We start from the raw sequence: 12,455 nt of genomic DNA on the forward strand, positions 1-12,455 counted from the left end.
CCAGTGAAGCCCAATTCTACTCTTGAGTCGAGCAGCTAGCCCATCATTTTACATGCACTGGGTCGGCATGATATTCAAAATAATAATGATGAGACTAATAATAACAGTGTGGTATTTATGTGCTCACTGGGTCAAACTCTATGGAAGAGTGGAAGGCGCACGGGCTTAGGAGTCAGAGGACCTGAGTTCTAATTCCAGCTCTGCCACCTGCCTGCTGTATGACTGTGAATAAAATGACAACTTTTCTAAACCTGTTTCCTCATCTGTAAAATAAGGATTACGTATCCGTTCTCCTTCTTCTAGAGACTGAGTCCCATGTGGGAGAAGGACGGTGTCCACTCTGATTATTTTGTACCTAAACCAGCACCTGGTACGGAGTTGGGCAAAGTGCTTACATGCATCACAAATATTATTATTATTATTATTACAAGCAGCAGATGAGATGTGACTCAATGGAAAGAGCCCGGGCTTGGGAGTCAGAGGTCGTAGGTTCAAATCCTGACTCTGCCACTTGTCAGCTGTGTGACTGTGGGCAAGTCACTTCTCTGCGCCTCAGTTACCTCATCTGTAAAATGGGGATTAAAACTGTGAGCCCCACATGAGACAACCTGATCACCTTGTATCCCCCAGTGCTTAGAATAGTGCTCTGCACATAGTAAGCGCTTAACAAATACCAACATTATTATGTCCCACATATTCTTTATCTTGGGAAGTACCTGTTTCGGCTGAATCTCCTCGGGACGAATCGATTCCTCGATGCCTGATATTTGTGTGGAGACTTCCACGCGGATGTTGATTTCAGGACGATGTATCAGACCATCCTCCTGCTTGACAGGTAGTATTTTGGACTTCTCCAGGCCATCCTCACCCTGTCTTCCTGGGAGTCTTCACGACCGTCCCCCGAACAGCATCGCCTAGTGGAAAGTGCCTAGTGGTTTTGCCAATCCTTGCTGCGTGGCCTTGGGTAAGTCACTTAACTTCTCGGTGCCTGTTTCCTCACCTGTAAAGTGGAGATTAAATCCTTCTCCCTCCTGCTTAGACTGTGAACCCCACGTGGGACAAGGTCTGTGTCCAACCTGGTAAACTCCTATCTATCTACGCCAGCGCTTCGACCAGTGCCTGATACATAGTAAGCGCTTAATAAATACCATAAACCCAGGCAGGCTGGTGGTGTCCCAGGGCAATCGCTGTCTTTCTGCAGGAACATTCTCTCCCTCTCTCCGCTCCCCCTCACGTCACTATAGAGGGAAACAGCAGAGCGGCTCAGTGGAAAGAGCCCGGGCTTTGGAGTCAGAGGTCATGGGTTCGAATCCCGGCTCTGTCACTCGTCAGCTGTGTGACCGTGGGCAAGTCACTTGACTTCTCTGGGCCTCAGTTCCCTCATCTGTAAAATGGGGATCAAGAATGAGAGCCTCACGTGGGACAACCTGATTACCCTGTATCTACCCCAGCGCTTAGAACAGTGCTCGGCACCTAGTAAGCGCTTAACAAATACCAACAATCACATAGCCATTGAAACTCCTTGATGACAGAGATCATTTCTCCGAACTCCACTGCGTATTCTCTCCCAGTATACTGCACATGCTAGGTGGATAGAGTAAATTCTATTAGTTGATGGATTGAGAAAAAATTGGTCGAAAATCCCTTTGCTGGTTCCAAATGAGGCCGCATCTGTTGCAGCATTAAGAAACAAGGATATTTTGGGCTTTTCTTTCAATTTGCATACACCTCAGATTACAAATAAATTACAGATATCATTCTGTTGAGATTGGGAATAGGTGATCTGGAGAGTGAAACTAAATGCACTGAATTAAGTAGATTCACACATGCAGCGTTTATAACTGTCACCGGTTTTTAAATATAACTACCGGATTCCACACGTTAAAATACAGCATTATTTTATTTCACCTAAAAAACAAGCAACCCGGATGTACAGAAGCTCCCCAAATTTATCTCTAATAAAACTTTTGAGTATTTATACAATTTCTACAGAAACTTACAGTGTATCAAAATCTGCATAAATCAAATTTATAAAATGTGTAGAAATGCATAGTGATATTGTCAACTTACAAAGCAAGAATATGGGAATTATTATTTCCAGAGCAGGCTACAGTAGAAAAGAGTCATTACAGCAATAGCTTCTGATGTTTTTTGTGTTCTACCAGATTTGCAGTCTCGGGGTACAGAATCATATTCACACGGAGGATCAGCTTTTAATGAATTGCACGAAATTCCCATTTAAAACACCTGCACCGGCTGTGCCACCTCTCTTATGCTGATGCATAGTAACATGATTAAATTAATCGATTCAACACAGAAGACAGAGTCAGTTTTCATACACACAAGCAATAAAAGTACCTACTACACCCCCTTATATTTATTTCCTTCTTCCAGTTTCTCCCTTGACTTGCTTGCAAATTTACATATAGTATATAAATATATCATTTTCTCAATGTCGTACGAGGTGAGCACAAGAGTCAAAATGCTGAAGATCCCAGATCAGTAGCAAAATACAAGTACAGAATTCAAAATGATAAAATAAGCCCGTACTGTTTAGAACGCTTTTAGTATGATCGACCCAGGCATTTTTCATGTCAAAAGTGGAAGAGGATCGGAAGAAAATCGGATTTACAAAATTTTCTTGAAAAAGGTAAACTCTCGTTAAGTCTGGGAAAGAAATCTTCAACATAAACCTATTGAAAATCTCTTCCTATATCACGCAGAGTAGGGTAACCCTACTACTGTGTCAGAATGAAAAAGTTTCATATTCGTGATCTTCCCGTTCACCACGAAGACCACGAAGAGACCGACAGAAATAAAGAATCTATCGGACCCCCCCCAATCTAACATTAGATTCTCCTGGAGTACAATGCGGTCTGAATTTGCAATATCGGAAAGGAAACTAAGGACATTTTCACAGAAATTACAGTTGCAGTAAAACAAAACAAAACAAAACCCCCCAAAACAGTTTAGGTGTAGAAAAAAAACTCCTTCGACAGAAACTTGGACATCCCAAAACTCATCCGACGTGATTCTGATTTACTGACGATCTGTGGTCTTAAGCAACTTCTCATGAAAAATAAAAAAAGTTTCAATTCACCTTCAAGTGAATTCCATCGCTCCCGAAGGCGGCAACAAAGAGCGTTAGATCATTCTTGGCTTTGTGACTTGTGCAGTTTTACCTTATAATAACACACGGGAGTTTTGTAAGGCTTGATCTAACTCGGACTCGGAAATTTTCAGCTGGAGTTCAGAAGGAGTGTTGACTCTCATCCCAATAGCGCTAAACTGAAATTGGTCTGGGAAGTTACAAATCAGAGAAATGTTGATAGCTGCATTATCGTTGTTTCCTCCTGCGTCCCACCTCTCTTCAGTTTTGACAGCATCCAGGAGGATTCTTGGTGCTCCAGGATGGCGGGAGGCGGCAGCAGGGCCAGTCACCAATGGAGTCACATCATCCTTGAGGTACCACGCGTGGCCCAGTCGGTGGAGGGGTAGGGAAAGAGGTGTTCCCGTACCTCAGTCTCTACATCGGTGTAAATCGTCCAGCTTTCCCCCAACCCCTTTGCGAGTCCTCACCTAAGCGGGTGACAATTCCCACCCAATCCCCCTACGACTTCATCCGATGCTCTCGAGAACAAACCGGAAAAATGAAAGAGGCACTAAATAGGTTGAAATTCACTTTTCCCCCAAAGCAGCAAGATTGTGAAAGAAGGCCACCTTGGCTAATAACCTGTGGCAGTGCTTCCAAAACAGATGTAAAATTAAATAAAGATACGACAGGTCGATAATCACCGAGTCATAGAGGAAAAGTCTGGTTACGCCAACCTTTTTTTTTTTTTCCTTTTCTTCAAGTGAGTAAAAAACAAAACAAAACTGCCTTCAGACCCCTGAGTGTAATCCCAAAGAAGACAAGGGCACCTTTTAACCCCATCCCTGTCAAACAGAGCTAAATGTGCCTCAAATTACCATCATCTGAAAACAAACGAACGAACAAAAAAGGATGTAAACATCTACGGAGTTTAAGGTAAAAGCAGTTTTGTAAACATCAACTGCAGATGAGAACGCTATTGTGGAGTCCCAGTTCATCTCTCTGTCCTTCAGACCCACCGGGAGGTCCGGGTTCGGAAGGTCTGGAACCGTTCGACGGGAATACGAAGTGCAGCAGGGTTCAGGCTCTTCTCCGACCCGTACAAGGTTACGCGTCAGTGGGTAGGTCCGTGGGTTCGCTGGAGCCGATCTAGACGCTGAGGATGTTGTTCATTTCCCACTTCTGCGTCACTTTGCCGGAGTCGCACTCGGAGAGGAACACTTGGTGCAGGACCTCGGAGCGGTCTAAGCACTTCCCTGTAAGGCTGTGGGTAAACCTGTGCAGGTTCTGGGGAAAACAAACCGGGGAAAGTCGGTTGAAGCCAAGTCCTCCTGTCCCCGCCACTGAGGGCGAAGACCCTTTCGTCCACTGCTAGACACCCACCGCCCTAGACGTTTGTTCGCGGCTCTGCTCATGGCAAGTGGTGGTGGTGGCGTCTGTCCAACGCTTACTCTGTGCCAGGCACCGTATTCGGCCCTACGGTGGATACAGGTAAATGAGGTGGGACGCAGTTCCTGTCTCTTGGGGGGTCACGGTCTGGATCCCCATTTTCCAGATGAGGCCTCGAGAAGTGAGGCCGTCTGCCTAAGGTCACAGAGCAGACAATGTGGGAGGGCCGGGATCAGAACCCAGGTCCCTCCCGATTCATTCATTCATTCATTCGTGTTTACTGAGCGCTGCACTAAGCTCACAGGTCCCAGGCCTGTGATCTATCCGCTGAGCCCCGCTGCTTCACTCTCCCAAGAGCTTAGTACAGTGTTCTGCACACAGCTGGTGCTCAATAAATACGATTGACCGACTGACTCCTGAGCCACGGCACCTGAGCCCAGAACCCCCTCCTACCCAATCCCGGCTGCCGTTTGGCTTTTTGGGTATCTCCGCTCAGCGCTCAGCTCGGGGCTGGGCTGCTCTGGAGATGCCAGTGGCTTGGGCCCCTCTTGCCACGGAGTTTGTGCTTGAAATTCCTAGGTCAAGGAGAAGACCTATTTGTCCGAGAGAGCCCGAGAGGGTCCGAGACGGTCCTCCCCTCTGGAATTTAGTTGTGCGCAGGCTCCGTGAACAAGCTGGGGGAATCTGGGCTTCCTTCAGCCCCAATCCCAGCTCTGCCACTTGTCAGCTGTGTGACCGTGGGCAAGTCACTTAACTTCTCTGTGCCTCAGTAACCTCACCTGAAAAATGGGGATTAACTGTGAGCCTCACGTGGGACAACCTGATTACCCTGTATCTACCCCGGCGCTAAGAACAGTGCTCGGCACACAGTAAGCGCTTAACAAATACCAACATTATTATTATTATAATATAGCAAGTGCTCAATAAATACGATTTGACAAGAGGAAAAGAGATTTTGACCTAAAAAAACCTCAAACCCCTAATTTATTTGTCTCTATTGCCACCTGCTGGAAAACAGGAAGATTAAGTAGATTCATCTTAGGACAAGCCGACCTCCACCCTTTTGCCCAGTTAATCAATCAATCCATCGCTCTCCCTGGTATTTATTGAGTGCTTACCATGTGCAGAACATTGTACTCAGCGCTTGGGAGAGTACAATACAACAGAGTCGGTAGATACGTTCTCTGCCCACAAGTTCATTGGGCCACGTCCTCCCGCGGTCCCGGAACGCCCTCCCTCCTCACCTCCGCCAAACTGATTCTCTTCCCCTCTTCAAAACCCTACTTAAAACTCACCCCTTCCAAGAGGCCTTCCCAGACTGAGCTCCTCTTCTCCCTCTACCACCCTCCCTTCACCTCTCTGCAGCTTAACCCTCTTTTCCCCCCATTTCCCTCTGCTCCTCTTTCTCTCCCTTCCCATCCCCTCGGCACTGTCCTCGTCTGCTCAACTGTACATATTTATTACCCTATTTATTTTGTTAATGAAATGTACATCGCCTCGATTCTATTTAGTTGCCATCGTTTTTACGAGATGTTCTTCCCCTCGACTCTATTTATCGCCATCGTTCTCGTCCGTCCGTCTCCCCCTATTAGACCGTGAGCCCGTCAAACGGCAGGGACCGTCTCTATCTGTTGCCGACTTGTTCATTTCAAGGGCTTAGTACAGTGCTCTGCACATAGTAAGCGCTCAATAAATACTATTGAATGAATGAATGAAAGTTCATACCCTATCCAAGAAAAGCAGCGAGGCCTAGTGGAAAGAGCCTAAGGCCTGGAAGTCAGAGGACCTGGGTTCTAATAATAATAATGTTGGCATTTGTTAAGCGCTTACTATGTGCCGAGCACTGTTCTAAGCACTGGGGGGATGCAAGGTAATCAGGTGGTCCCACAGTCTTTATCCCCATTTTACAGATGAGGTAACTGAGGCCCAGAGAAGTTAAGTGACTTGCCCAAGGTCACACAGTTGACAAGTGGAGGAGCTGGGATTAGAACCCATGACCTCTGACTCACAAGCCTGGGCTCTTTCCACTGAGCCACGCTACCCGATTCCACCATTTCATCAATGGCATTGAGCGCTTACTGTGTGTGGGCTGTACTAGACCACTTGCCTGCTTGTGTGACCTTGGGCAAGTCATTTTACTTCTCTGGGCCTCAGTTCCCTCATCTGTAAAATGGGGATTAAATACCTGTTCTCTGGTCACTTACAACAGGAGCCCCATGTGAGATCTCATGAACTTGTATCTTGAATCTGCCCCAGCATTTACTACAGTGCACATAATAAGCACTTCACAAATACCACAATTATTATTCAGGTGAAAAGACGGCATCTTTGATTTGTATGATTGACAGCACAACAGGATGCCACCATTCTGGTACTCTGGGAGGTCAACAGGGGAAATTTCCTGAGAACAGGATAATTGTACCCGAATAGGCAGCTAAATCATCACACACCAATGACGCTCCTCAGGCCAACAATACAGACACAAATGGGAGAACTGTTTTTTGAATTTTACGTATTAAGCTTTATACTTTTGGAGGTTATTGAAATGTGGATCTTTTAGCAAGAGTATAAAATAAAATGAGCTTCATTCTAAAATAAATCCCCATGCTATTTATTTATAATGGCATTTGTTAAGCTCTTTCTATGTGCCAGGTACTTTACTAAATGCTGGAGTAGATACAGGATAATCAGGTTGGGCACAGTCCCTGAACCCCATAAGGCTCCGAGTCTTACATCCTGATACTTCATCCCTATTTTACAGATGAGGTAACTGAGGCACAGAGAAATTAGGTGACTTGCTCAAGGTCACAGAGCAGGCAAGTGGCAGAGCCGGGATTAAACCCCAGCTTTGATTCCCGGGCCCGTACTCTTTCCACTAGTTCATGCTGCCTCCCAGATTTATTTATTTCCAGATTGAAGCACAAGTTTAACACTGCTATTCATTTTTAGCAGACGAAATGCCAAGGGACCTACCTTAAAGTATTGCCATTCCTTGTATTCGTTCAGATTACAGTGCGTAATCATAACTTTTGATCCATCGGAGCCTTTAGTCAAACACTGGTCGTACTGCATGAGTTGGTTTGCTTCATTGATCCGGAAAAGCTAACGGGAAAAGGAAAACATTAAAAATTACATGGCCCTCTTTCCAGTCGGTGCAAGATAAATAAAAAAGAGCAAACTAGCAATGTAGCTGAACTGTGAACAGAAATATATCAATTTTCCTGTCTCTGTGTGTTCGGTAAAGCTTAATGGAGACAGAAGCCACATTTATTTTTTTTCCCCTAATACAATGCTGCACTCAACAATGTCATTCACGTTACCTTCTTTACGTTTTGAGAAATAGAAAGACTTGTTGGCCAAACACAGATGAGCGAGATCAAAGCCAGTTACAGTTCCTGTTTGTCAGAGGACTCAAATAAGAGACTCCTAGAATAACAATAATCACTGAGGTATTTGTTAATGCTTGGGTAGATTCAATATAATTAGGTTTGACGCAGTTCCTGTCCTACATGGGGTTCACAGTCTAAGTAGAAGGGAGAACAGGAAGCTCATTTTGGGCAGGGAACATGTCTACCCACTCTGTTACACTGTACTCTCCCAAAAGCTTAATATAGTGCTCTATACACAGAAGCAGTCAATAAACCCAACTGACTGACTGATCGAATTCCCATTTTAGAGATGAGGAAACTGAGGCACTTAGAAGTGACTGGTCCAAGGTCACACAGCAGGCAAGTGACAGACCCAGGATTAGAATTCAGGTCCTGGAGAATGTGAGGGGGGAAAAAAAGTGACGCTTGCTCTACGGCACATCCTTATGCACGAGGATGGATGGCTGGAGGCGGGGGGCAACCCCACCTGGTTGCTCCCATCATCCTGTCGGATGAACCACTGGCCTGGCCCCCAAAGGGCAGTGCTTTCTGTCCCGTGTGACTACTTTTCCTGGTCAATACCTGCCTTGGCCTTGGCCTTTCCCCACTCAAAGCAAAGCTCCTCACCTGGTTTCCTCCCATCCGATGGCAAGGTCCCAACTCCACCACACCGCCATTGGTGTGTCCCATGCTGTCGATGCAGTAGGCAGTGTCGAAGCCTCGAATCTGAAAACATAAAAAAAAAGCCTTTTAAAATAAAACAGCCCACAAAAACAACTGTGTTAGGGCTCAGCTTGGCCAGAAGTCTAGTTGGCCCCTGGATTCAGGCAAACCCTGATATTTGTGGCAAAGGAAAAGGATCTCGTGGTTCAGCTTTCACACCGAGGTCTGTGGGGGGCCAGCTGCCTCTGAGGCCCTTTGCGAGGGTCTGTGAGCCTAATGCTTACTTAATAGAAACAGGGGCTTATTCGGGAGTGGAAAGGCACCCAAGGACTTCCAAATACTAGAGTAAGCATGAAACACTAGTCCTTGGAGAACGCGGAACAGTACCAAAATGTAGCTTTCCATAGTTAATAATAATAATGATGGTATTTGGTAAGCGCTTACTATGTGCCAGGCACTGAACTAAGCGCCGGCGTGGGTCAAGCAAATCGAGTTGGACACAGCCCCTGACCCTTGTGGGTCTCAGTCTCAATCCTCATTTTACAGATGAGGTAACTGAAGCACAGAGAAGTGAAATGACCTTCCCAAGGTCACACAGCGGACAAGTGGTGGAGCTGGGATTAGAACTCATGACCTTCTGTTTCCTAGGCCCGGGCTCTAGCCACTACACCACGCTGTTTCTCTAACCCACCCCAGGGAATTTTCTGTCCAGGGCCCATGATTTAAGAGTTGAGCAAGATCACTTCACCGGCAAGGTCCAATGGAAAGAGTATGGAACTGGGAGTCAGGAAACCTGGGTACAAATCCCAGCTCTGCCGCTGGTCTGCTGTGTGACCTTGGGCAATTCACTGAGCCTCTCTGAACTCAATTTCCTCACCTGAAAAAAAGGACAATATATCTGTTCTTCCCTTTTAGACTGGGAAACTGGGTGGGGCAGGGATCGTGCCTGATCTGATTATTCTAAATCACCCCCAGTGCTTAACACAGAGTAAGTGTTTAATAGCTACCACCTTGTCCAACTCCCTAAGCAAATCCTAAGCTCCCAACACTTCTCCAACGAGCCAGCTTTCTTACCTCTCCCCATTCCACATTTTTAGGCGGCAGGGGGTAGTGCGAGGTGATGTCATAGGCTATTTCTTCCATGAACCATTTGAAACTCTTGCAGTTGTGATCTTCTCGGAACTTTTTCAGCTCGGATATGTCCCCGTAGGGCAGGGCCTTCGTCTCCGGCCGGCTGGCGTAGAAATAGTCTTTGTAGTCGTCCCACCAGACCTCCACGACGCGGACATAATTCTGTGGTCGAGAAAGAGAAGCACCGTGGCCCGATGAAAGCGGGGCTCTGAAACCCGTGTCTTATCAACCACTGAGAGGGGCCTCCAGTGGTACCGAGAGCTAGGGTAGATATAAGATAATCAGGGTGGATGCAGTCCCTGTCCCGCACGGGGCTCGTAGTCTAATGGGGAAGGAGAACAGACATTTGATTTGCATTTTACAGATGTGGAAACTGGAGTGGAGAGGCTAAGTGACTTGCCCATGGCCGCAAGGCAGGTAAGTAGCAGAGCCAGGATGAGAAGTCCCCTGACTCCGAGGCCTAACCTCCTTCCACTAGGCCATGCTGCTTCGGGGTTGGGATGGGAAAGTGCTCCTCCAGCGGAAAGGTCAAATTACAGCCCAGTCTACCCCAAAATGGGGGCTGCCCCTCCAGGACTCACCTTTAGCGTGGGGGAAGACCCTACATACACTGGGGGTGGGTTTCCTTGCCAGCCGTGGAGCCGGTAGATGTGACCAACACGAGAACAGGGGACGAACAACAATTTGCCCCCACACTGCCAGATCTGGAAAGCAAAGAGAGACGCTAGCGTTATTCAGGAAGTAGCAGCCCAGGGTAGCCTTTGAATGTGACAAACCCACTTCCCAGGATTGAGTCACGGGCTGAAGTGAATCTCTCCCACCATAGGGGGCTGGTTTTAGGTCAGGGAGAAGGAAGTCCAGAGGTGGGGAGAAAATGGCAGGGGAGGGCGAAGAGGCCCCAGTGATTCAGTCACGGTCCTGGCCATTCAGGGAAACCGGGAAATCAGATCGGCGCAACTAGAAAAAGGAAAACAAATTCACTAGCCCCTGATTGCAATCTGGGATGGTGAGGGGAGTGGCTTGGGGGGAGCGAGCTTAGGAGAGGCAGGCAGGCCCGACCGAGCTATGGATCAGAGAGACCCACATCTGTGTCTTTTCGGCCCGGCTCAGAGACCCATTAGCTCTGCAGCCTTATCGGGAAGCTCCCAGGGCTCGTTGGCCCAACGAGGAGAACCGAGGGTAGGAACACGAGCTCAGGGCAGCCGTGTGGACGGGAAGCCCACCCTTACCTTGTACGAAATCTCGAAGTTTTCACCACCCCAAATCTGAAGACCCGGGTCGTAGAGACCCAGTTCGAAGAAGAAGTCCCGTTCGATGGCAAATAACCCGCCGGCCATGGCTGGGGACCTAAGAAACACGAACGCGTCAATGGCCGGATTGAGCAATCCCCCATGAAAGCTGCCGACCCCGTTAGCATCCGACCTGAAGGGTTTATTCTTGGCATGAGAAAATCAGGCTAGTGGCAAAACATTCAGAAATTATGAAGAAAGCTGCATGTTGGCAACACACATCCCCCAGCAAATTTGAGTGAATTATTTGCAGATTTTATAATTAAAATAATAACTGTGGAATTTATTAAGTGCTTACTAAGGGCCAGGCACTGTACTAAGCGCTGGGGCAGATCCAAGCTATCAGGTTGGACACCGTCCCTGTCCCACATGGGGCTCCTAGTCTTAATCCCCATTTTACAGAGGAGGTAACTGAGGCACAGGGAGGCCAACTGACTTGCTCACGGTCACAGAGCAGACAAGTGGCAGCGGTGGGATTAGAACCCAGGCCGGTGCACTATCCACTAGGCCTCTCTATGATCCAGGGAGCGGATTCAACTAGACAGTAGAGGGAGCCTGCACACCAAAATCCTTTTCCGTGGCCAAGCCAGGGGATTTAAAAGCTGCCACCAAAGAAAGGGAGCTCCGCTTTTAGCCGAATAAGAAAATTTATGACTTCTCCACCAAAACGGCTGAGTGGCCTTGTTGCTGTGTGACTTTTCCACCAAAACAGCTGAATGGTCTTGCTGCTGTGGAGCTTGCTAAAAGCTATTCTAGCTCTGAAACTTCCTGGGATGAAGGAAACTACCCAAGGCGAAAGGAATCACTGATGTCCTTCTAACCGTAGAGCGCCAGGCCCCGGTGAGTAAGGGAAGGGGAGAGTCCTGCAAGGCAGCTCGGAATCGGCCCAAGGGAGCCTGACGTGGCTGTTTCCTGAGAAAAGGGGTCCAGGCCCATGAGCATGCCTGACTGGGATGTGTTGGGTTGCCTCCCAGACTCCTCGCCCACATCCTATTTCTGACCTGGAACTCCCTTCCCCTGTTTATCTGACAGACCATTACTCTCCCCACCTTCAAAGCCTTACTAAAATCATATCTCCTCCAAAAAGAGATCTCCTCTCATCTTCCCTAGCAGGGGCTACTTGGGGGTGAGAGGAGCGTGGCCTAGTGGTACAACACGGGCTTGGGAGTCAGAAGGACCTGGGTTCTAATCGTGGCTCTCATCTGTCTGCGGTGTGACTTTGGGCAAGTCGCCTCGCTACTCTGTACCTCAGTTACCTCAACTGTAAAATGGGGATTAAGACTGTGAGCCCCATATGGGTCAGGGACTGTGTCCAACCTGATGAACTAACCTCAGTGCTTACTAAAGTATCTGGCACAAATACCATAACAAACAAGAGACCTTCCCTGATTAAGTCCTCATTTCCCCTACTCCCTCTCCCTTTTGTGTTGCCCTTGAACTTGGAATGGCACCCTTTATTCACCTCAGCGCCACAGCACTTATGTACATACCCGTAATTTATTTTAGTGTCTGTTTTCCCCCTCT

The 12,455-nt window shown here is 47.5% G+C and overlaps 1 protein-coding gene across 2 annotated transcripts in view; it reads right to left on the minus strand.

Moving 5' to 3' along the window:
- Positions 1-1,881: 1,881 nt before the first annotated feature.
- GALNT7 (polypeptide N-acetylgalactosaminyltransferase 7) overlaps positions 1,882-12,455 on the minus strand; it is a 122,527-nt gene continuing 111,953 nt past the window's right edge. For both annotated transcript variants that reach the window (XM_029076912.2, XM_029076911.2), the window contains exons 7-12: positions 10,872-10,989; positions 10,224-10,346; positions 9,586-9,804; positions 8,476-8,574; positions 7,454-7,582; positions 1,882-4,378 (exon numbers count right to left, since the gene is read on the minus strand). In XM_029076912.2, the coding sequence (XP_028932745.1) occupies positions 4,241-4,378; positions 7,454-7,582; positions 8,476-8,574; positions 9,586-9,804; positions 10,224-10,346; positions 10,872-10,989 (826 nt within the window). In that variant the 3' untranslated portion in view covers positions 1,882-4,240. The remainder of the gene's footprint in view (positions 4,379-7,453; positions 7,583-8,475; positions 8,575-9,585; positions 9,805-10,223; positions 10,347-10,871; positions 10,990-12,455) is intronic.

The sequence above is a fragment of the Ornithorhynchus anatinus genome, chromosome 12, assembly GCF_004115215.2.
Source record: "Ornithorhynchus anatinus isolate Pmale09 chromosome 12, mOrnAna1.pri.v4, whole genome shotgun sequence".
In the NCBI taxonomy this organism is placed as follows: domain Eukaryota; kingdom Metazoa; phylum Chordata; class Mammalia; order Monotremata; family Ornithorhynchidae; genus Ornithorhynchus; species Ornithorhynchus anatinus.